This window comes from Tenrec ecaudatus, chromosome 6 (assembly GCF_050624435.1).
Source record: "Tenrec ecaudatus isolate mTenEca1 chromosome 6, mTenEca1.hap1, whole genome shotgun sequence".
NCBI lineage: Eukaryota > Metazoa > Chordata > Mammalia > Afrosoricida > Tenrecidae > Tenrec > Tenrec ecaudatus.
This window is the reverse complement of record NC_134535.1, coordinates 82,281,994-82,307,751: the sequence shown is the minus strand read 5'-3', so window position 1 is coordinate 82,307,751 and position 25,758 is coordinate 82,281,994. Positions and strand designations below refer to the sequence as shown.

General features: G+C 45.4%; 1 protein-coding gene across 1 annotated transcript in view; it reads left to right on the top strand.

Moving 5' to 3' along the window:
• Positions 1-25,758, top strand: part of SCN8A (sodium voltage-gated channel alpha subunit 8) — a 176,916-nt gene that overhangs the window by 32,763 nt on the left and 118,395 nt on the right. The window contains exons 2-3 of the mRNA XM_075551664.1: positions 20,665-20,793; positions 22,988-23,079. Of these exons, the coding sequence (XP_075407779.1) occupies positions 20,786-20,793; positions 22,988-23,079 (100 nt within the window). The 5' untranslated portion in view covers positions 20,665-20,785. The remainder of the gene's footprint in view (positions 1-20,664; positions 20,794-22,987; positions 23,080-25,758) is intronic.

Sequence of the window (25,758 nt, the reverse complement as noted above, 5' to 3'; positions counted from 1 at the left end):
TTATTCTATCCCCACTTCATCTTATTTCTTTTTCTTGGTTAAATTTGCTAGCAGTTTGTAAGATTCGTTAACCAAAAGGGGTTTTGGAATTTTTGGAAAAGCATGATTTCTTAATCTGATGAGTACATAGACATTTGTGGTATCATTCTTTATAGCTTTTTATATGTCTTAAATTTCCTCTTTTATAGACATAATTTACATGTTATAATCTTTACTTTTTCTGTGCTCTTCTGTTGGCCAAAGAATATTTTATTATAATGATATGCCACATTTTATTTATCTCTTCATCAGCTGATGGGCATTGAGCTGCTTCTACTTTTGGGCTATTGTGAATATTTTGACTATCTGTACGCTGTTTTTATGTGGCCATATCTCTTTAATTCTCTTGAGTGGAATTGCAGCAAATGATGAGTACATAACTCAATGTTTAACCTTTTGAAATTGTTTTCCAGAATAGCAGCACAATTTTACATTACCATCAGCAATGTGTGAGGACTCCAGTTTTTCCACATCCTTGCCAACACTTGTTATTTTCTGGTTTGGTTTGGTTTCGTTTTAGCCAAGCAGGTGACGTATCATTGTGGTTTTGGTTTGCATTTTCCTAGGGGGTTTCAGTAAAAGAACCAAGCAGAAGCTATCAGCGGAAAGCTTGAGCAGACGAGGTAAAGCAGTATAAGGAAATTTGCACAGACCTGGAGTTCGGAAAGGGAAGAATACAGTCAGCATTTCTCACACTAAAAGGATGGAGGGGAAGCTTCAAGCTTTGAGTGGCAATACTGAAGGATTGAATGGGCAAAAAAACTAAACGATGCAGGAAGATCAAATGAAGATGGAAGGAAACACAGAGTCCCTGCTGGAAAAAGAAGACTCCCTGGTGACTTTGTGGGTTAAGTGTTGGACTGCTGACCTTCAACCTCCCCCCTCCAGATGTTTCTCAGGAGAAAGATGAAGTTGTCTGCTGTTGTACACATAGGGTCACCAACACGGAACATTCAGAATAGAATTCCTAATGGTGGGTTTGCTTTGGGGTTGGAGAATCAGTCCGCATCCAACTATTTCAGGAGAGAGCATACACTCAAGAACCACTAGTACAAAAGGAAGAAGTTCAAGCTGAAGGTACTGGCAAAAAAAGAGGGTCCAGGACTTCCAGCAAGATGCTGAATGGGGCAGACAAGCTGCTAAGACCTCCAAGACGCTGTACAACAAAGACACAGAAGCCAGCTGAAATAGAGAGGGATGCTAATTCTAGAACCCTAGCTTCAAAGGAAGGCTAAGGAATGGATTGGACACAAACTAGATTAAGAAACATGGGAGACAAATGAAATGGTGAACTGTCAGTGGACCTGACATGGTGTGGCCATTTTGAATTTTTGCAAGCAGCATTCAGATTAGGGCAGCAACTCGATCATCCTCTCCACTCACTTGGGACCCCATCGATGCCCACACGAGTAAGCTGAGCACTGGAAAGGTGTGATCTTCCTCTTACTCCATACCTTCCCAGGGACCAAAAGTGTGACCCGTGACAGCCCCACTTACCTGATGTCAGAGCATGCCCCCGTCAGTCAAACACTGAGTGCCTTCTGCTAGCTGTTCTCCACCCACTCGGGCCAGCAAAGCATGCAGTGCCAGGCAGGGCATCGGCTCTCAGTGCCCTCCCTCTGTGCAGGTAGTGATTCCACCTCCCGTGGTCTCCTAACCCAGCAGAGTATCCCAGCTTGTACGAAGGGCCCTGCACCTTCTGCCTCCTTGGCCAGAGGACCACCACCTCAGTGCCCTATCCATACTCCACCCCCCAGCTTTTCATTTCTGTTTATTTTCTTTCCCTTTCCTTTTTCTCTTGTCTCCCCCCCCCACGTTAAGTTTTTCTTTATCATTCACACTTTCATTTTCTTTTCCCTCCTCTCTGGTTTTTGCCCTTTTTAACTTCTATTTAATTTCTCTCTCTTTTTCTTTGTTTTTATTTATGAATTTATTTTTGTTGCTGTTCTTGCTTGTTTTTACTTCTTGGAGTATTTAAATTTTAATTTATTATTTTTCTAAAGCTCTCCTAATACTATGAAAGGAGATGTACATCTAAGAAGTTCAACTAATCCCAACAGTATTGACACTAAAAGTAAATCATCAAGACATAACATACCGTCTATACTCCAGGATAAGTTGAGGCACCTAATTTTAGCACAAAAAACTGGGGGACTTTTTCGGCATTGGGCATGTGCTGAAAAACTCGGCTTCTACTCAAGCATATGCAGTAGTCAACTTTTCTAAAACCAAAGACAAAGAAAAAAATTCTGACAGAAACACAAGAAAAACAAAAGTTATCTACAATAGAGAACCAATAAGACTAAGCCTTTATTTCATGCAGGCAAGAAGGAAGTACAATGGCATACATAAAACTCGAGGTGGGAAGGGGGGTTGCCACCAAGAATTACATACCCAGCAAAACTGATTCTTAATTATGATAGCAAAGTTAGGACATTTCAAGATAAACAGAAGTTAAGATCAACCATAGAAGAAATACTGAAGGGGGTTTTTCATGCCCTAAAAGTAACAGACATAGCAACAACAACATGCGGAAACCAACCCAGTTATACAAAGTGTACAAAATGAAACAATCTTACGAGACTGAACATAGGGAGCCACAGATATCAATTGTAAATTAGAGGGAATAAGTGTCGTTACAGAACTTCCACAGGAAGTGAAGATAATTCAAGGTAGAACCGATAGTTTAAACATAGGGGTGGATAATAAATTACAAGGTAGCCTTAAAGAAAATTGTTACACTTTCTAATCAAAATAGAAAGAAGGAAACATTAAAACAAGAGAAGAAAGTAATAAAAATCCATAAACTCAATATCAAACAGTATATTTAACAAAGAAACTAGCAATAGACCAGAGGAAGTATACTGGTACAGATAAGAACTGGCAACAGAGGGAATCCAGGACAGATAAACCCCTCAGGACCAATAATGAGAGTGGAGATACCAGGAGGGGAAGGGGAAGGTGGGGGAAAGAGAGGGAATCAATCACAATTATCTACATATAACTCCCTCCCTGGGGGACAAACAACAGAAAAGTGTGTGAAGGGAGACATCAGTCAGTGTAAGACATGGAAAAAATAATTTGTAAATTATCAATAATTTGTATATTATCAAAGGTAAATTATCAAGACATGGAAAATAATAAATTGTAAATTATGAGGGAGGGAGGGGGAGAAATGAAGAGCTGATACCAAGAGCTCAAGTAGAAAGAAAATGTTTTGCAAATGATGATGGCAACAGATGTACAAATGTACTTGACACAATGGATGGATGTATGGATTGTGATAAGAGTTGTACAAACCCCCAATAAAATGATTTTTAAAAAAAGAAACTAGCAATACCACATGAACAACACAAACACCCTGACAGCAAAATGATAGCAATATATTAAAGTATATTGATAATTACAGTGAATGGAAATGGATTAAATGTACTAGTCAAGTGACAACGTAGCAGAATGGATGAGAAAATATGACACATTAATATACTGTCTACAAGACACACCTTAGGCACAAAGACAAAAACTGACTAAACAAAGAGAAAAGACAAAACAAAAATGCAAAAAAATAACAAAGACAAAAATAGACTAAAAGTAAACAAATGAAATACGCACACATGGGGGTACCCCCAAAAGGTACCCCAAGGGGGTGCCCTCCTTTGATTTTTTTCAAAGCTATGTACCTAAACTTTTTTACAAAACAATCATCACTTCCAAAGTACTCTCCATTACACTTAATACATTTGTCAAATCTGCTATTCCATTCTTGGAAACATTTTTCAAACTCATCTGTTTGAATGGCTGACAGCACCTCCCTCGCTGTTTTCTTCACCTCTTCTATATCATTCTCAAATCACTTTCTTTTCATGTCCCTCTTCGTTCATGGAAACAAAAAGAAGTTGCATTGTGCGAGGTCAGATGAGTAATGTGCGTGGGGCAAGAGAGGCATGCTGTTTTTTGCCAAAAACCGGTGCACTGAGATGGCTGCGTGAGCAGATGCATTGTGGTAGTGGAAAAAACAGTCCCCCGTCTGCCACAAATCAGTTCTTTTTTGTCACACACTTACACAATCTTTTCAGAAGCTCTAAATAGAGAGCTTGATTAACAGTGTGACCTAATGGAATGAACTGCAAATGCACCACAGGTCGACATTGTGGTCCATTCAGGAAGGTGACCAATGTCCAGAACGAGGTCTGTCATCAGCCAACATTTCATCTTTTTTGAAATGAGAAAACCACTTATACACTTGAAGTTTTCCCATAGCGCTGTCCTCGTAAGCTGTGTTCAACATCACAACAGTTTCTGCGGCAATTTTCCCGATCAGGAAACAAAATTTCACAGCCACACGCTGTTCTCTTATATTGGCCATCAAAAAATACCCAAAAAAACAAGGTTTGAGTAAAACTGCTTTTACAAAAAAATTCACTGTCACTAGAGAGAACCTTCCCAGGTGAGTGGAAATCAACTCAATGGAAGTTTGTTTGGTTTGGGTTTGGTATCTTTTTTTTTTAAATCATTTTATTGGGGGCTCATACAACTCATCACAATCCATCCATCCATTGTATGTCAAGCACATTTGTACATTTGTTGCCCTCATCATTCTCAAAACATTTGCTTTCTACTTAAACCCCTGGTATCAGCTCCCCATTTCCCCCCTCCCTCATGAACCCTTGATAATTTATAAATAATTATTATTTTGTCATCTCTTATACTGTCTGATTTCTCCCTTCCATCGCTTCCCTGTTGTCTGTCCCCCAGGGAGGAGGTTATATATAGATCCTTATAATCGGTTCCCCCTTTCTACTCAGCCTTCCCTCTACCCTCCCGGTATGGCCAATCTCACCACTGATCCTGAAGGGATCATCTGTCCTGGATTCCCTGTGTTTCCAGTTCCTGTCTATACCAGTGTATATCCTCTGGTTAGCTGGTTTTGTAAGGTAGAATTGGGATCATGATAGTGGGAAGGGGGAAGCATTTAAGAACTAGAGGAAAGTTGTATGTTTCATCGTTGCTACCCTGCACCCTGACTGACTCGTCTTCTCCCCGTGAACCTTCTGTAAGGGGATGTCCGGTTGCTTGCAGATGGGTCTTGGGCCCCCAATCTGCACTCCCCCTCATTTACAATGACATTATATTTTGTTCTTTGATGTCTGATACTTGATCCCTTCGACACCTCATGGTCACACAGGCTGGTGTGCATCTTCCATATGGGCTTTGTTGCTTCTGAGCTGGATGGCCTTTGTTTGCCTTTAAGACCCCAGACGGAGTATCTTTTGGTAGCCGGGCACAATAGACTTTCTTCATCACATTTGCTTATGCACCCATTTGTCTTCAGCAATCGTGTCAGGAAGGTGAGCATCATAGAATGATGTTTGATATCTTATGCCTCATTTCCTCTGTAACTACCAGCTGTTGTGTTTTGTTGATTTTTCTAGTAGTAAACCATTTTGAGCCAGTTCTCCTTTGCTTTTCTGTGTATTTTAGATAATTTGTGATTGCCATGAAGATTACAGTTAATTTATATTTAAAGCAATTTGGTTAAATCGATGCAAACTTACCTTCAGGAGCAAACATGAATCTTATACCTGTTTTGCCCGTCCTTCTCATTTATGTTATTTTATCATCCATTGCATCTTTATACGTTATGTGTCTTGTAAATTTTTGCTTTTTTCTGCATTTGTCATTATAAAGCATGGAGGACTAAAATTGCCAACCTAAAATATCTTAAAACTTATCTTTATACTTGCCCGTTAAATTACCTTTAATGGCGATCTTTTTTCCTATGGAAGGCTTTGAGTTACTGCCCAATGACCTTTCTTTCCTATCTGAAAGACTCGTTAGCATTTCTTAATAGGGCAAGTCTAATGGTTTTGAGCTGTCTCAGCTTTTGGTTATTTGGGACTCAAAGGGCAGTTCTGTTTGAGTCAATTCCAACTCATGGTGACTCCATGTGTGCAGAGTAGAATTGCTCCATAGGGTGTTCAAGGCAATGACCTTTTAGAAGTGTATGTCCAGGTCTGTCTTCCAAGTAATAAACAATTTTTCCAGATATACTATTTTTGTTTGATAGTTCTTCCCTTTCAGCACTTTAAATATATCATTCCATGGTTCCAATGTTTTTATTTGTTTTTAATCATTTTATTGGGGGCTCGTACAGTTCTTATCACAGTCCATACATACATCCATTGTGTCAAGCACATTTGTCATATGTTGCCATCAACATTCTCAAAGTATTTTCTTTCTACTTGAGCCCTTGGTTTCAGCTTTTCATTTTTTCCCCCTCCCTCCCTCCCTCCCTCTCTCATGAACCCTTGATAATTTTTTTTTCATGTCTTACATTGACTGATGTCTCCGTTTATCCACTTTTCTGTTGTCTGTCCCCTCTGGGAGGTGGTTATATGTAGATCATTGTGATCAGTTCCCATCTTCTCCCCCTTCCCCCCCACTACCCACTTTCCCTACCCTCCTGGTATTGCTACTTTCATTATTGGTCCTGAGGTTATCTGTCCTAGGTTCCCTGTGCTTCCAGCTCTGATCTGTACCCACGTACATGCTCTTGTGTAGCCAGATTTGTAACATAAAATTGGGGTCATGATAGTGGAGGGGAGGAATCATTAAAGAACTAGAGGAAAGTTGTATGTTTCATTGGTGCTATACTGTACCCTGACTGGCTCATCTCTTCCTGGTGACTCTTCTGTGAGGGATCTCACTCCACACTCCCCCTCATTCACATGATTTTTGTTGTGTGTCTTTGATGTCTGATATTTGATCCTATCGACACCTCATGATCACACAGGCTGGTGTGCTTCTTCTATGTGGACTTTGTTGCTTCTCAGCTAGATGGCCACTTGTTTATCTTCAAGCCTTTAAGACCCCAGATGCTATCTATATCTTTTGATAGCTGGGCACCATCAGCTTTCTTCACCACATTTGCTTATGTACCCATTTTGTCTTCAACGATCATGTCAGGGAAGGTAAGCATTACAGAATCCCAGGTTATTAGAACAATGTGTTCTTGTGTTGAGGGATTTCTTGAGTAGAGGCCCAATGTCCATCTGCTATCATAAGACAAATATATGTATATAGATATATTTCCCTATCCTTATATATAAATATATTTACGTATCTAGGCCTCCTTTGCCTCCTAGTTCTTTCCTCTCTTTCTTTTTACTTTCCTCTTGTCCCACTCTCATGTTTGGCCATCATTTGAGATTCAGTAATTCCTCTCGGTTACATTGCCCTTGATCAAGCCCTATCAGGCATCTTCCACCCTCCTCAACATGGATTTCAGATCACTTGTTGTCCCCTTGTCCCTGGGTTTGTTAACACGTACTTCCTTTCCCCCCACCTCCCCCTCTTTTGTGTCCCCCTGGAACCATCACTCCCATTTCTTTCTCCTCTGGGTTGTTTATCCCGCCTATCTTATCTAGATATACATGCAGAGACAATAATAAGTACAAAAACAAGACAGAGCAAGACAACAAAAGAAAACAAAAACTCTTGACAAAAAAAAGAAAAGCCTATAAATAGTTCAAGGTCTTTTTGTTGACCTTTAGGAGTGTTTACCGGTTGAGTCTGATGGGGTGCCACGGTTTGGCCCCAAAGTTTATTTTTGGTAATCCCTGGGGACTTCATTGCTTTGCTCCCCTTGCTCTCTCTTGCATGCCCTTAGTGTTTTGCCACGTGTGGTGGGGTCAGATCAGGAACAACTCCTGCACTGTGCCTCCTGAGTGTTGTCCCCTGTAGGGCTATGGGTCAGTTAGGGACATTGTGTCTTGTTTTGGGACTGGCCCTTTGGTCCTCTCTGTGCATTGGCTGCTCTGAGCAGGAATATAGTCCTCAGGGCTTGGGCTAGGATGTGTTCTACTGTCTCTCCTTCCCTCTTCGTTTGTTCTTGCATGCTCTGATCAGACTTGCCCTCTCCCTGAGCTTCAGTGCTATCCTCTGAAATGAATTATACGGGGGCGGGGGGATGAGCGGGGTTTGTATCCAAGTAATTGGGATTGGGACCGGCCCCACAATCTATTGGTCCCCTGCTTTGTGCCGATATGTTGCGTTCACGTCCTGGTGGAGATATAAGCAACACCCTCCTGGTCTAAGGTTTCTGATGAGAAGTCGGAACCAAGTATCATTGTAAAGAGCCTTGATGGCATGGGGACTAAGGCATTCAGCTGCAACCCCAAAGGAAAGTGTTTCAAACCCACCAGCTGCTCTTAGGGGAGAAAGATGCAGCTGTCTGCTTCTGTAAGTCTGCAGACTTGGGAACCCTACAGCAGGGCAGTTTGACTTTGTCCTCTAGGATCCCTATGCGTGGAATTGCCTCTACAGGCATGGATTTGGTTTGTTTCAATCCTATTGTATGCTAGTATTCACTTCTCTCTTGCTGCTTTCTGAATGCTTGCTTTCTTTTGTTTTTTAAAACTTGATTATGTGTCTTGGTGGGAATCTCCTACTTAGAATGTGCTGAGCTACTTAGATTTGTGTATTCAGATCCTTAGTCAGATGTTCATTTTCTACCCATTTAAATCTCTCTCTCTCTCTCTCTCTCTCTCTCTCTCTCTCTCTCTCTCTCTCTCTCTCTCTCTCTCTCCCATCTCCTTCTGAAATCTCCAAGATGTGTGTGCTAGTTCAATTGGTAATGTCCCACATTTCCATCAGACTGTGTTCAGCCAGTCTTGAGCCTTCTCTTGTCTTGATCTTGACTCCATGATTTTTATTGCCATATCTTCTGAATTATTGACTCATTTATTCTGCCATCTGCTGTTAAGTTCTTGCAATGAGCTTTTCTTTCCAGTATTTCTGTTCCTTTTGGTTCCAGTATTTCTGTTTGATTTCTCTTTATAGTGCCTGTCTAGTTATTTATACTATCATGTTGTCTATGTGTTATATTCCCAACTTCCTTCTGTTCTTTGTCGGTGTTTTCCTTTAGCTTTTTGAGCTTGTTTAATATTGTATTATATTCTTCCAATCTGCTCATTATTTGTACGTCTAGAAATATCATTTCTCTCCCCTTGACTTGTTCACTTAAATGGCCCATCTTTTTTCATGTCATTGTGTGCCTTGTGATCTTTTGTTAAAGCCAGGACATTAAAATTTTATACAATGTAAGTTCTCAATGTCCTTCTATATGTGGTACTTTCAGTAGTGCTAATTCCAACAAGATACTCTAAGGTGGGCAGAGCCTTCAGACTGCTGCTTGCTCCTTGTCCCTCCCTGTAATACCTCTTTTTCAAGCCACACCAAAGTTTGTCCTCTAGCAGTTCCCAAACTGGTTAGAAAGGTCACTCAGATTAATCCACACTCATGTGAGTACAGACCTCAGTCCTTGGTCACTGGTTTCTTTCCTTCCCTGTGAGGGCTCCCATTCTGGTGAGACGAAGGTTTCGGTGTTTCAAACCACCTCCCGACATGAAATGCACACTTTGACCAGCCTGCTAGCGAGATCTGTCTCCCTTATTTCAGAGACGGAGGCTGGGGACTTTCTGAGTGTCCAGTAAAGCCATGCATTGGTGTGGGGTGCAGCTGTAGCAGAGACCGCAGCTACCTGCCTTGCCAGACAAGGAGCCAGAGGGGCGGGGACGGTGGAAGAAGTGCTTTTGCTATTGTTGAAATATCCTTGTTTTGATTTGGTGTGCTAGTCCTTGCTGCAGCCCTTTGCTCACCATTTCAAAGTCTTTACATGGCTGAGAACGGTCTATTATTTCGTTGGTGTCCTGAGAGTAAGGATCCTAGACTGCTCATGCAGGTCATCTTACTAGAATTCCCACTATGACCCATGTTCAGCTTGTTTTCTCGCTATGATGCATATAGAGATCTTTTGCATATAGAGATCCAGTTGTCCCCACACCATTTGCTGACATGAATGTTCTTTCTCCTTTAGATCGGCTTGGTATCCTTGTCAGAAATCAATCGATCACAAATGTGAATTTATTTCTGGACTTTGAGTCCAGAAATATATTGATTCACGAGCTTATCTCTATGTTAACACCGTACCGTTTTGTCAGTGCAGCTCTCTTGGTGTGGTGGCGTGATGGTGGCGTCTGACCGCTTGACTTCATAAAGGGAAGGAGTCTCACTCAATGTCAACCCAAAGTTAATTCGTCTGAGGCTGAGTCAGACACGCCTCTACCCTCCAACTTGCTTTACCAGTTCTGACATGTTATCCTTCCTGCAAGGCACTGCCCACTTCTCCGCTGGGTTCCATGGCCACACAGAACTCATGATGATAGGCTTCGTTAGGGAAGACAGCAGGCTACAACTCCGCATTTTAGAGGTCCAGGACATTGTTTGGTCAGACACCCCTGTTCTCAGCCATGCCTGTAGGGATACCTCTCTTTAGTCCCCTGGCCCTGACCTTCTCAGACAAGTGTTACAAAGTTCCTTTTGTGCTGCTGACAAACCGGGAAAGGCACCCCACGCTGCCTTAAACCCCAGCACAAAGGCGCCCAGCTGTAGCTCAGTGATTCAGTAAACCTAGCTCCCTCCATTAAGTTCCTGGTGCACCCCACCCACAGGTGAGCTTCTTGCCCAAAGATACTCAGCTTTAATTGCTCTGCGGGCTGGGGAGCCTGCTGCTGCTTTTGTGTCTCACTGTATCTCACGCACTGACTCTTGGTTCTGCTGCGTCTGCTGCCAGCACTCCTATGTTCCTCTGGTGTTACGCCTTTGTCTCCTGGATTGAAGAGGTTTAGTGGGCAAGATCTCGAGGCCCCGACAACACGCTCTTCTCCTGGATCATCTTTCTTGATGACAGCGAGATCCCTGGTTTCTGCTTCTACGGTGGTACATCTTCAACCCGGCAAGTTGGCAAACCTGACAGATCCATTCTGTACACCCTACTTGTATAATCCCACCCAGCCATTTGGTGGAAGTTATAAAAGCTGTGGTTAAAAGAACCATGTCACATAATTCATTGCACCACAGTAGCAAATTCCAGAATCGGGAAGTGTGGGCCCTCTGACACTGGGCCTCCCTTTCAAGATTGCTTTGGCCCTTTCGCTCCCTTGCAATGCCATGTGACTCTTAGTCCATTTGGCAAAAAGGGGCAATAGGACTTTGTGTGGGAATTGTATTGAATCTGTAGGATCGTATTAGAGGAGTTTTTCTATCTTCCAACCCATGAGCATGGATTATCTTTTAAGTGTTCTGTCAACAGTGTTTTTTAGTTTTCAGTGCATGAGTCTTATACATCTTTTGTTTAAATTCATCCCTAAGAATTTTGCCCTGTATCATCTCATTGCCATCAAGTCTGTTCTGACTCATAGTGAACCTATGGGACAGAGAGGGACTGTCTCTGGGTTTCCAAGCCTGTAGCTCTTGACAGGAGTAGAAAGTCTCATCTTTCCCCCACAGAGTGCCTGGTGGTTTCAAACTACTGACCTTGCAATTGACAGCCCAGTTCATCATCACCTATTACACCACCCGGGCCCCTTTACTCTGGATTCTGCCACACATCTTCCATGGATTGCCTTCTTCATTTGTGTTTTAATTGTTCATCGTTAGTGCATAGGAATACAACTGAATTTTTATACTGATCATCTCTCTTGAACCTTGCTGAACTTTTTTATTTGCTCTGATGGTTGCGTACGTGCGTGCGTGTGTTTGCACAGAGGATTTTCTCTGTGTAAGATTATACATCTACAAAGAGAGATCGTTTATTTCTTCCTTCCAGTCGGGACACCTGAGATTTTATTTCAGTGCTTCCTTGCCCTGGCTAGAGCCTCCAGTGCCATGTTGACTAGAAGTGATCACAATGGCCATCCCTGTCTTGTGCCTGACCTTTCAGTCTCCCACCATCAAGTGTAACGTTGTTAGGGTGGGATTTTCAAAAAGGATCTTTATTAGGTTGAATGTTTTATAATGAAAGGGTGTTGCATTTTGTCCTGTGCTTGGTTTTTATTCAGAAAATATAGGTTTTTCCCTTTATTAATATAGTGTAGTACATTGATTTTTATAAGCTGCTGGCTTCAGTTACCCATGGTTTCATAAGAGATTGACCTAGTGTCTATGTGTGTGAGAGGGAGATGTCTCTGGTTTGGGTATTTGGGGAAAACTGACTTCACAATTAATTTGGGTTTCCCCTCTTCTGTTTTTGGAAAAGTTTGTGAAGGAGTTTTGTTAACTTTTTTTAACATCTGGTAGAAGTCATCAGGTAAGCCGTCTGGTCCTAGGCTTTTAAACTCTGTGAGGGGCTCATTTTTAATTTTAATACAAGGATTAGTTTTATGGCATGTTTCTATTTGAGTGCATATTTAAAGGATATGCCTGTATGCTTATGTTTACACAGATAATTTCTGGAAGGAGATACTTAAAAGTGGCATGAAAGATTATCTTTGAGTAATGGGATGGAATTAAAAGTCTGTTTGGGTTTTTAAAAATGCTAATGTATTACTTTTCATTTAAAACAAACTACATAAAATAGCTCGTGGGGCAGCCCCTAGTTAGGAAGTCTGACCTAAAGACAGCTAACTCAGACTTGCCCTTTAATGTTATGTAAATCCACTCTCACTTTGCAGCATTGAACCTGTTCCTGCTCACAAGACGTGTCTCCTCACAGCCCTATTGCCACGTGCAGCTTTTAGATCATTGACCGGCTTGGGCCTTTTCTTACATGAACTCACCGCCATGGAGCAGATTTCTGCTCACAGGACTGCCCTCTATGGGGTTCCGAAACTGTTAACCCTTGATGGCAGTAGAAAGCCCAGTCTTTCTCCCGACGAGCTGCTGGTGGTTTCAGCCAATCACCGTGGGGATTGCAGCCCAATGCATAACCACTACACACGCTACAGTGAGGCTAAATAAGACTCGATGCACCTGTTCCAACTTACCTGCGAAGTCTGAAGGACACCGTTTCGAATGGGTCTCATTCACAGGTGAGGGGCTGCGGCTGTGGATTTACCACAGCTAGTTCCTCCCCAGGAACTTGGCATCCAGCAGGCTCTGCCTCTCTCTGCAGCTTCACGGCCTCTTTTGTGAACCTCCCCCACCCCCACTGCTCTCCTCCCTTCCATGCCCATCTCCAAGGGAAAATCGTTCTCCCTTGCTGCCTCTCACGTTTCACATCTTTTTATTATTGAACTTTGTATCTTCACCCACATTATAACTACTAGTTCTCCCTCACACACATATATAATAGATGCAATTTCAATCAATGCTGTGTCCCCGGAGCTTAAAACAATATTTGGCCCTAAAGTAGCTCCCCAGAGATAACAACTGGACTGAAGTCAGGGGACGAGAGAAAGCATTCTGCTTGGGGTAAGCACTGTGACCCAAAGCCAAGGGTACGAATGATTGGAACCTGTTGGAGGAGGGGCATGAACTGTGTGACTACAGAGGAAGACTCTCAGTGGAAAATGACTGCTTTTTGGAGAAACTCATGGAGCCCTGGTGGTGTGGTGGTTGGCAGTTCAAAACCACCAGCAGCTCCTCGGGAAAAAGACTGGGCTTTCTACTCCCGTCAGCAGGTACAGTCTCAGAACCCCACAGGGGGTCGCCACGAGTCAGCATTGACTTGATGGCAGTGAGTTCGAGTTTTGAGACTAACGATGAGCAAAATACTAAGGAGCTTTTAAACGGCAGACAGAGCAGTGTTGGTAGGTACTTACCAAATATTGGTTGAGTGAGTAATTCTCCTTTCCCTCAAGCCGGCTCACCTCTCTCAAGGAAGCTTAGCCGGACCATCTCTTTAAACACTGCCACCTCTCCATACACCCACCTGGGCCTGCCACTGTTGGCCCATCCCCTGACCTTGCCCTGCTTTCAGGCTCATTGTCACCCTTTCTGTACCAGCTCAGTCTATTTACTTGCTTGTTATGGTTTGTTTCAGGACATGGAACTGGTTCATTCCAGTTCAGTAGCATCCCCACCCCAGGTACACTGACTCAGAATCTAAGGTTTAACAAAGTTTCCCCCATGATCCTTACAGATTCCCTGGGGATCTTGTTAAAATGTAGATTCTGATTCATCCTGTCTGGGGTGGAAATGGATCTTCCTTCCCAGTTTGGGCATAGAACCAGATGCACTGATTTGAAGCCAGGTTTGTTTTCTCTGTTAGAGTAATTATGTCCCCCCACCCCCTGCGCGCGCACACACACACAAGGCTGGACACTTTACCTCTCTTGTTCACTGTTATTTCCCGAGCACCTGAGGCATTCCTTAACATAAAGGGTGCTCTCGGTGAACGCTGGTTTAAATGTTAAATTCAGGGACTTGAGTATCTTGTCCAGAGCTGATCGTGTAAGGATCATTCAAACAGCCGGTTCCGAAAGAAGCATGTTTATCCTGTACAAGTGCTGAGGTAGTGGCAGCTCTCTGTGCTGTAAGCTGGAGCCATGGAGAGGTGTCTGAAGGAGAAGAAAATATATTCTTAAGCTTTGCTTTGCTTAAGGACCTCGGTGGCTTCGTGGATCGAACCCTCAGCTGCTAACTGAAAGGTCATCTGTTTAGACTTCACAGCTGCTCTGAGGGACAAAGATGTGACAGGTGGCTTCTGTAAAGATTTATGGCTGGGGTTGGTTCCCAACCCCAACGACGTGGACACCTCCCCCAGAAGAATGCACCTCAGAGGACATCGCTGGGGCTACAGCCTGGGGAGAGGGGCGCGTCGGATTAGAGCACACGGGAGAAACGAAAAAGGATGGAGAGGGAGGAGAGGACATCTGGCCCACCAAGCCCTGAGGATGGTGTTCCTGCTCGGAGCAGACAATGTGCGGGGAGGACTGTAGGGCCGGCCCACTATGGGACATGGCGTCCCTCATTGAACCATGGTGCTGCAGGGGACAGCACTGGAGACAGTGTGGGAATAGTGCACAGTCTGGTCCCATCACTCGGGCGAGGCACCGAGGGCATAAACAGCAGAGCAGCAGGGGTGCAGAGTGATGAAACCCCCAGGGAATACCGAAAACAGACTTTGGAGCCAGAGTGTGGCACCCCATCAGACACTACTGGAAAACACTCGTAAAGAACCACAAAAAGACCTCGAACTCTTTACAGATTTTTCCATTTTTGTCAGTGGCTTTCTTTTTGTTACTGTTATTTTGTTTTTGCTGCGTGTTGCTATTGTTTTGTTGGTTTTGACTTCCTTTGTTGTTTTATTTGGCTTCGCTTGGTTTCTGCACTTACTAATGAATCTGAATATCTATCTAGATAAGGTAGGCAGGATAAGTAATTTGGAGAGGAACAGAACAGGACCAGTAGTTCTGGGAGATGCCGGAGAAGGGGAGGTGGGTGAAAGGAAGGTGTGGGGGATGGGGGAACCAACCCAGGAACAAGGGAACAGCAAGTGAACTATAATCAATGGAAGGAAGGTCATAGGATGCCTAGTGGGGCTTAACCAAAGGTAATGTAGCAGTGAGAATTACTAAACCTGATTGAAGGCCGAACATGATGGTGGGACAAGAGGAAAGTAAAAGGAAATAGAGGAAAGAACCAGGAGGCAAAGGACATTTATAGAGGCCTAACTACAGGCATGTATATATATGAATACATATCTAATGAGAAGGGAATAGAACTATGTACTCATGTCTATATGTTAAGAATTAAGGTTGCAGATGGACAATAGGTCTTGGATCAAGTACTCCCTTAACACAAGAACACTTTGTTCTAATAATCCGGCATTCTGTAATGCTCACCTTCCCAACACGATCACTGAAGACAAAATGCGTACATAAGCAAATGTGGTGAAGATGATGGTATCTGGCTATCAAGAGATATAGCATCTGGAAGGGGGAGGAGGAGAGAGTTGAGTACATCCTGGCCCACCAGGCCTTGAGGACGATGTTCCCGCTCACAGCAGCCAGTCAACAGAGAGGACCACATGGCCGACCTCACTATGAGACACGATGTCCCTCACTGACCCATAACCCTACAAAGGACAACATTGGAGACAGTGTGGGAATTACGCCCGATCTGATGCTGCCACACCAAGGCAAAACGCTAAGGGGGTGCAACAGAACAGCAAGGGAACGGAGTGGCAAGGTCCCCAGGGAATGCTGAAGGTGGACTTTGGGGCCAGGGCTTGGTGCCCCAACAGACTGGACTGGAAAGCACTCCTAAAGGCCAACAAACAGTCCTTGAACTAACTACAAGCTTTTCTTTCATGTTGTGTTTTGTTTTGGTGTTTTTTTGTCATTGGTTTGTTGTTGTTTTGTTTTATATTGTTGCTCGGTTTTGCTCTGTCTTGTTTTTGTGCATGTTATTATCTCCACAGGTCTTTCTAAATAAGATAGGCTGGATGAACTATCTGGAGGAGAAAACAACTGGACTGACAATTCCAGGGGGACATGGTAGAGGGCTAGGTGGGGGGAAAGGTAGTGGTGTTAACAAACCCAGGTACAAGGAAATAACAAGTGATCCAAATCGGTGGTGAGGAGGGTGTAGGAGGCCTGGTAGGGTCTGATCAAGGGTAATGTAACCAAGAGGAATTACTGAAATCCAAATGAAGACTCAGCATGATAGTGGGACAAAAGGAAAGTCAAAGGAAATAGAGGAAAGAAGTAGGAGGCAAAGGGCATTTATAGAGGTCTAAATAAAGACATGTACATATGTAAATGTATTTATGAGGATGGGGAAATAGATCTATATGCATATATTTATAGGTTTAGTATTAAGGTAGCAGATGGACGTTGGGCCTCCATTCAAGTACTACCTCAATGTAAAAATAATTTGTTCTTTTAAATTGGCATTCCATAATGCTCACCTTCCCGACACAATCGTTGAAGACAAAGCGGGTGAATAAGCAAATGTGGTGAAGAAAGCTGATGGTGCAGGCTATCAAAAGATACAGCATCTGAGGTCTTAAAGGGCTGAAGGTAAACAAGTGGCCATCTAGCTCAGAAGCACAGAAGCAACAAAGCCCACATGGAAGAAGCACACCAGCCTGTGCGATCACGAGGTGTCGAAGAGATCAGGTATCAGGCATCATCAGAACAAAAAAATCATATCATTGTGAATGAGGGGGAGTGCGGAGTGGAGACCCAAAGCCCATTTGTAGGCCACTGGACATCCCCTACAGAGGGGTCTCCGAGAGGAGATGAACCAGTCGTGCGATGTAGCATGGATGAGACATACAACTTTCCTCTACTTCCTAAATGCTTCCTCCCTCCCCACCCCCACTATCATCCCAATTCTACTTTACAAATCTGGCTAGATCAGAGGATGTACACTGGTACAGATAGGAACTGGAAACACAGGGAATCCAGGGTAGATGATCCTTCAGGACCAATAGCGTGAGTGGCGATACTGGGAGGATGAAGGAAGGGTGGGTTGGAAAAGGGGAACCGATTACAAGGATCTACATATAACCTCCTCCCTGGGGGACGGTCAACAGAAAAGTGGGTGAAGGGAGACATCGGACAGTGTAAGATATGACAATATAATAATAATTTATAAATTATCACGGGTTCATGAGGGAGGGAAAAGCGGGAAGGGAGGGGAAAAATGAGGAGCTGATGCCAGGGGCTTGGGTGGAGAGCAGATATTTTAAGAATGATGAGGGCAATGAATGTACAAATGTGCTTTACACAATTGATGTATGTATGGATTGTGATAAGAGTTGTATGAGCCCCTAATAATAAAAAGGGTAATAAAAAAGGGAAAAAAAACATATAGCGTCTGGGGTCTTAACGGCTTGAAGATAAACAAGCTGCCATCTAGCTCAGAAGCAAAAAAACTCACATGGAAGAAGCACATTAGCATGTGTGTTCATGAGGCGTTGATGGGATCAGGCATCTAAGACCCAGAACAAAACCATACCCAAGGTGAATGGGGAGTGGGGTGCATGGAGTGGAGACCCAGTGTCCATCTGTAGACAATTGGAGGGGTCACAGGGAAGAGAGCCAGTCAGGTGCAGTATAGCACCGATACAACTTTCCTCTAGTTCTTTGGTGCTTCCTTCCCCTCACTATCATGACCTCAATTCTACCTTACAAATCGGATTAGACCAGAGCATGCGCACTGCTACAGATAAGAGCCCGCAACACAGGGAATCCAGGATAGATAAACCCCTCAGGGCCAACAATGAGAGTAGAGATACCAGGAGGATTAGGGGATGAGGGGTGGGGGGAAATGGGGGAATCAATCACAAGAATCAATCTAGAACCCTCTCCCAGGGGGGACAAATAATGGAAAAGTGGGTGAGGGGTGATGGAGGACGATGTAAGATATGGAAATAATAATCTATAACTTATCAAGGGTTCATGAGGGAGGGTGGGTGGGGGAGGGAGGGGAAGAAATGGGGAGCAGATATCAGGGTCTCAAGTGGGAAGAGACTGCTTTGAAAATGATGATGGTGGCATATGTGCACATGTGCTTGACACTGGATGAATGTATGGATTGTGGTAAGAGATGTAAGAGCGCCCAATAAAAATATTTATTTAAAAAAAAAGATTTATGGCCTAGAAACCCTTGGGAAATTCTACTCTGCCCTTTAGGGTCGCCTTGAATTGACTCTGGCAATGGGTATAATGGCAGTAGGGACAGGTAACATTTCCTGCCTTAGAAACCAAACTGGGAAGTTAGTGTCTGAAGTTCATTGGCGTTTACAGAAAGTCCCTGGGTTATGAACAGCTGATGAATGGATAACTTGTACTTGCCCTTTAATGCTCGGTACATTTTCCTTCACTTAGCAATGTGTGAACCAAATGGCTGGCTGGCTGGATTGTGATAAGAGCTGCATGAGTCTCCAGTAAAATGATTAAAAAGAAAGAAAGAACTGTGTGAACCATCCCCTGCTCACAGTAAATCCTTCCTCACAGTCACCTGCACTTGCCGCACATACAGCTTTCAAATCCTGGACAGGGCTTCCAGCGTTCTCTTTGCAATAAAGTGGACCTGAATCAGAACCACACGCCCCTTCCAACGTACCTGTGACATGGAGACACTGGAGGGCGGGTCTGGGTGTAACCAGGGAGTGCCCGTCTTCCTGCGTGGCCCTGATGCATGTTGTTGGATGTGGTGATGACTCTCCATGCTTTAATGATCTCCCTCTCTTTCTCTCTCTCTCTCTCTCTCCACAGACCTTTGTAGTATTAAACAGAGGGAAAACTCTCTTCAGATTTAGTGCCACGCCTGCCTTGTACATTTTAAGTCCTTTTAACCTGATAAGAAGAATAGCTATTAAAATTTTGATACATTCATATCCTTTTCCGCAGCATGTGCATGGTTGCTCGTGTCAATGTCTTGGTTTGGACCATTATATCCGGCTGTTACCAGCCCGTGTTTGACTGGCTGTCTACGGCACCAGTTCCAAGGGCTACACCCATGCCCCTTCCCCCTCGAGCTGAGCTCCAGCCAATTTCATTTTCTTTACATGATAATGTGAGGATCTTGGGCTTCTGCTAGTTTCAGGGAAAAGAACAAATGGAGCTGGCAGCCATTTGCTCCCGTCTTATGTTTAAGTGCTCAGAATTTTGTAATTTCACCCAGTTCCAGGGCATCCGACTCTTTAATTCACTAATATCCAATTTGAGTCGTTTTTGAAAGTCACTCCCTGAATTGCAAGCAGTTGGATGCATGAATTAGAGGCCTGCCTTGGACGTTTGAAAATTTCTCAAGCACTGAACTACTTCCTTAGATTCAGTGGCTTTCTTGGTCCAGATGTTTAGATGGATAGGAATCATTTCAGGTATTTACTCCCCTTATCTAGAAAATGCTGACTAATTTGCATGGCTGGACTGCTTCCATCTCATTGCTCATGGGAAAGCCTATGACAGAGGAAACGGTGCCGCGTATGAAATGTGTCTGCTTTGGGGGCCGGGGCAGATGGTGTGTATTTTCCCTTGACTCTTCTCTACAGTATTTAGCATGATCATTATGTGCACTATTTTGACCAACTGTGTATTCATGACTTTTAGTAACCCTCCCGAGTGGTCGAAGAATGTGGAGTGAGTAGTTCATTTATTTATTTGTGTGTTTAAGACTTTTCATTTCTTGATCTTGTGTTGTCATACACTATCCATCGAGGAAAACTGTCCATGGCTGCCCATCTTTTTAAACTTCCTTGAGAGGGGTGAGAATGCAGATGAACTAGTCTTAGAAGTCAGCTCCAGGAAGATAAAGAAATCCTCGGAAGTGTCCTCCCTTCTCTGCTGTCCTCTCCTGGCCACCCATCACCATTTGGGGCCTTCCCCTCCTGGTGAAACGGTATCCTTCTCCAACATGAGCTTTCCTTTCCTTTTTGACCTGGTTAGCATGGTGGTTACGCATTAGGCTGCTAACCACAAGATCAGCAGTTCAAAACCACCAGCTGGGGGTTGGTCCCACCAACGGGGGTGGGGCTTTCTACTCCTGTAAAGAGTTTCAGCCTCAGAAATCCGAAGGAGCAGTTCTGCCCTGCCCTGAGGGGCCCTGAGTTTGAATTAACTTAGTGGCAGTGAGTTTTTGGCTGCTCCTGGCAATATGGAGTTTCATCCCTGCCATACCCTTCAGGACCCTGCACAGTGACCCACCCCTCAGCCTGTGCGCTTCACTTCCTGTCATTCATGGCATGCCTTCCTCCTCCTCACGTCCTTCCTGTCTTGTCTGTTTTGTCTGTTCATTGAAAGCACGCTCCAGGCAAGCCGTACTTTGAAACGTGCATGTAAAGTTTCCTCTGTTCAGACATTACCTCCAGCTCTCCCATTCCTTCGACAGGTACACATTCACAGGGATTTATACCTTTGAATCACTAGTGAAGATTATTGCGAGAGGCTTCTGCATAGACGGCTTCACCTTCTTACGGGATCCATGGAACTGGCTAGATTTCAGCGTCATCATGATGGCGTAAGTTCTCTGCTGACTTTGTGCGTGTGCGGGGCGTGGACACGTGTGTGGCCGTGCGGGGTCGCCTGTATGACAGTTTGCAAGTGGGTTTGGACGAGGAATAGCACAGAGACTCATGGACAGGCCCTCGGGGCGTCTGCCCGCGGTTCTTTCTGGGGAGGGCCCTGGGGGGACTGGCAGTGGCCGTATCTGCGTGAGAAGGTAAACAGTGAGCCTGGAGGTGATGTCCCATCGGCACGCCCTCAGGCGAGGGGGGCTGCAAAAAAAAACGGTTCATGGAAAATGGAATGAAAAAATTTTTAAAAAATTTCCACGGACTTTGGAACCTCCCGCCCCCCACCTAACATTGACTAAGGTTTGCAGGCCCATCACTAGGGGAACCCCTGTGGAGACTTGGGATTTGTTGGGCGTCAGTCCGAAGCTGAAAATCCATTTCCCTGATAGGTGAGATCACCTGCAATTTAATAAGACCGGCCAGTGATGCAGACTCGAAAGCACATCAGAACATTAGCCGAGGAATCCAAACCAAAGAATTACTGGCCAGGATGCACAGCTCGAGCTAGAGGCCAGCCTAACTCCACATTGGCGTGCTAGTGGCCCCGAGTGCCTCGTGTGGCTGCAGTTAGTGACAGAGCCCTGTGGGAGGCGTCCTGCTGCTTCTCTTCTCCAGGCTGGGGTAAAGCGCAGGCTTGGCTGGGGCGGTGGTATTGCGGATAGGAGAGAGACAGGGGCTCCCTCCTCCAGTGAAGAGTTAGCGGTCTCTGAAACCCACAGGGGCGGTTCTGCCCTGCCCTAGAGGGTCACTCTGAGTCGGAATCGACTCAATGGCAGTGAGTTTGGTGCTGCTGCGTGATGTTTCGGAGGTTCGGGCGTGTCTGCGTGCACAGATGTGTAAGAGAGAAAGAATGCATGTGTGTATGTGTGGGTCTGGGCAGCTAGACGTGTCCCAACTAGAGATGTGGGAATGATAACAGACGCTGGTGTGTGAAACTGGAATGCTGACTTTCTCTTAAGACAGTTTCGAGCCTCCCCATGCTAGGAATACAAATTGGTGTTTGCCGAAATTCCGTGTGCCCTTGCCATGCCCAGAGGGGGTGATAAAACGGGCATTTTGCACATTTCTGTCCAGATGCCATGATCTGGATTTTCCTGATCTGTCTTTTGTGTGTCATCGGCTAAGACTTGACCTGCAGGCACAAAAAGCTACGTGCAATTCTCAGACAAGTCTTTCAGATATACAAGTCATAGGTTATATGTAAGACCTTAAGCATTTAGCCAGGGGCAACTAAAAAGTTCTTTTAATGTAGATTTATTTGTGTGGGGCTCTTGGTTCAAAAGGATGTCTGTCTCCTTTTCTAAGAAATCCATCCAAAATTTGGAGATGAACCCTTGGCCTTTCTCTCTTTTTTGCCCTGATGGCCCTGCAGGGTAAGCATTGGACTGCTAACCTCAGGGTCTATGGTTCAAAACCACGAACCACTCTGGGCGAAAGCGAGGGTTGTCTGCTCCTAGAAAGATGTGCAGCCGCGGAAACAAGGAGTCAGAATCGGCTAGATGCCAGTGGCTTGTTGGGTTGGTTGGTTTGGGGTTTTATTTCAATTGCCCTTTTTTCACTAAAGAAAAACCGCTAAATGGGCTCAGAATAAAGACATCCCAAAGGAGATGAGCGTGTCACCATCCTGATTGCGAGAGGAAGCCCAGGGAACCCTGGTTCCTTCAGTTCCCTCAGATACACTCCTGAGTTCTCCTGGCCCAGCTTAACCCAACAAAGTGTTACTGAAGCTAGTTCTATTTCTAAACTAACCTCCCCCCCCGCCATAGGAAAAAGTGAAATAAAGTCATAGCTTGTGTGTAAGACCCTTTCTTTGCCCCATTCCCAACCCCCTGCCCAGTGGCACCATTACAAGTTAACTTTGGTTTGATTCTGCAGGTATATAACAGAGTTTGTAAACCTAGGCAATGTTTCAGCTCTGCGCACTTTCAGGGTTCTGAGGGCTTTGAAAACTATTTCGGTAATCCCAGGTAAGATGGCGCGGGGTTGGTGTTAGGTGTGGGGTTAGGGCCCTGACGTGACGTACTGTACTTTTTGTTTTGTTGTGGCTTTGTTTGTTTTGGTTTTTTTTTTCCCCCTTTGGTGTTTGTGTTTGTGTCTGTGTTTGTCATTGGTGTCTGTGTGTGGCCTCCCTTACTACAGATATGTGACAGAGTTTGTGGACCTGGGCAATGTCTCAGCGCTGAGAACATTCAGGGTTCTCCGAGCACTGAAAACTATCTCTGTAATTCCAGGTGAGAAAAATTGAAGCACTAAACTGACCGAATTTGCCTCATCTCCTCTTCCCCCGCCATCCATTCTGTCCAAGCCTTGCATTGCATGTCTTCCCGGGCGAGGGTCTGTGGAACGGCTCCTGGCTCCGCTGACAGTGCTTGCCAGGCATGCGGCACCCACGCCATCCACACTGTTTAAAAGCACGTGCTTAAGAATCACTTAGTAGGTCTCACAGTGCTTGGGGGGGGGGGGGGCGTGGAAAAAAATTGTCACCAAGCTGGCTGTCTCTTGGGACATGTCATTTGCTTCCTTGCCTTGTGGAATTACAGTAATTTTAACCCTCCCCATCACTCCATTGCCTGTGGTTCCAAGACCTCCTGTCGCATGATTTGCTGATGGGATGTCATTCAAAGAATTCATGGTACTTTGACTGTTACTGAGTTTGTGGAACGAGTAAATCACAGAAGAGACTGACCCCGATTACTAGCCAGGATTCCTGATAAATTCAAGAGCCTGGGAGTTAGCGAACTTCCCTTTTGTTGTCTGGCCCGCTCTGCAGCTGCTCCCCTAGAATGAGAGCCAAGAGTCCCCTGCAGTGCTTGCTGTCAGAGACCGCTCTTAAACACAGTTCCCATGCAGACTCCCACGGGCTGTTAAAAAGTCAAAGGTAAGACGTGACACCCTACACGGTGTGGCGAAGCACGCAGCGTCTGGGCAGCCCATGGAAAGACCGCAGCGGGCACGAAGAGAGGACTCGGTGTGGGCGTCGAGGGAGCTGGCCCTTTGGAAGCTGACGGACCCCTTTGAAAACCAGAGGACTGGTCCCAGACCCCATCTTCCCCAGGAGCTCAGCCCCAGTTAAGATCAATTCCGTACTGTACTGCAAAGCCTGGCAACTGAACTAGGCAATACTATGTTCCCGAGGACCATGCTGGACATCTGGATTAAACAGGTGTTCTAGGTCCTCTCCCTAAACCTGTGTTGGTAGTGGCCGGCTTTCCATCCCCATCCTGGGGATTTTCACTGAGGACTCTCCCCAGAGACCAGTTTTCTCGCTGCAGTTTGTAGAAACAGCAACATGATTCAGAACAAAGCCGCCTGAGTCCTGCCACCTGGTGGCTTTCCCCACCCGCCACCCCCCATGTGGCCAACTCAGAAATCTGCCTCCTCCTATTCAACGTTATCTAACCATCAGGAGAGAGCAGACTTGGAGCCATGGGGCGCCTGCACCTCAGTGTTCCCATTCACTAATTTGGGCCAGGGAGCGGACAGTCATTCGGGCCTGAAGATGCACAACACAAATGCTTTTGTTTTAGCAGCACTCGCTTGCTCACTACCAAGGAGGACTGGGAATTCAGACAGAGTATATCCTTGGCAAACACGACGACAACCCTGACATACTAAGACTTAGTTCCTAGCCATTTTAAGTGCATTTCACAGAAAGCTCAGCTCGTTCTCCGGGGCCCCGATGCTTAGGCAGGTCTTGTCTTACTGTGCAGGCGTCTGGAGTGCCAGGTCTTTGCGTCTCAGTTTCTCTGCGGCCTGTCTCCCCTGCTCCGAGATTTCTGCTCGCTTCCCCCGCTGCGCCCTCTGCAAGGCATCTGTCTCTCCGTGTTCCTGTGATCTCAAAACTTCTCTTCCAGCATGAAAGTGGAAAGCCGCATTCTGCTCCCAAACTAGGGCAGCAGATGTCATCTGTGGTCGCGCCCAGAGCTTGTGCCTCTGAGCTACCGCTCGCTTGTGACCACAGCCTTTCTGCAGCCTAAGTCTTGACTGGTGCCGCTTTCTCATCTTAAGGCTCCAGTTGTGCATACCACATGGACACACAGACCCAGCCGCCTGAGAGCTTCAAAGAGTTCCTGGGGAAATTCCATCCCCTTTGATTCCACTTTTCCGCGAGTCTGTTCAGCCCACGCATAGAGTGAGACAGTGCATAGTGGCATGCGCGTCCCACAAATGACGACAGTAGTGGCAGTTATGGCCCTGGAGAGGAAACCTGGGACCGAAGAAAGAGTCGGGACCAAGATGTAGACCTCCTTTCCAGAGTGTGAAACCGATGCCTATGCCGGGATTGCCGTTTCTGGAGGCGCACCCGTGAGCCAGCTTGGAGAGGCTGCCGGGGATGGAAAGCCATGAGCAAGGCTGGTGCCAGGTCCCCGCGTGGCACTGACGGTTTGCTCTCGGGTAAAGGCTGCCTTGTTGCCCGGTTGCACTTCAAAGAGGCTGTGTTTTCCACAAATGGAAGAGGTCGGTGGCAAGTGTGTCGGCGCCACTCTCCCGACAGCGGGTGTTCGCTTCCTTCTCCGTGTCCCGTCTGGGTAACGCTCACAGCACTTCATGTTTCCCATGCCGCTACCGCACACTGAATGGACTGCAGTGTGGTGTCAAACCTGACCTCCAAGTGCGCTGGAAATCAGACGATTCGTGTGTCTGGCTTCACCGCAACATTCGCTCCATGGTGACGGTCTGGGACTGAACCGCTCCATGGGGCGGTGGAAGAGAGGCGTGGCAGGTTACTTCTCCAAAGCTGGAGCAGTCTCACCCTGTGACACATTGGGCTGCCAGGAGTCAGGATCGGCGGCAAAGGGCTGGGGCGTTTGGGGCTGACAGCCGATAATAACCCAGCTCTCGGTGAGCGAGTGGCATCGTGACGCGTACATCGCGGGGTGGCTTTTCATCTCAAGTCCATTCGGTCCTTT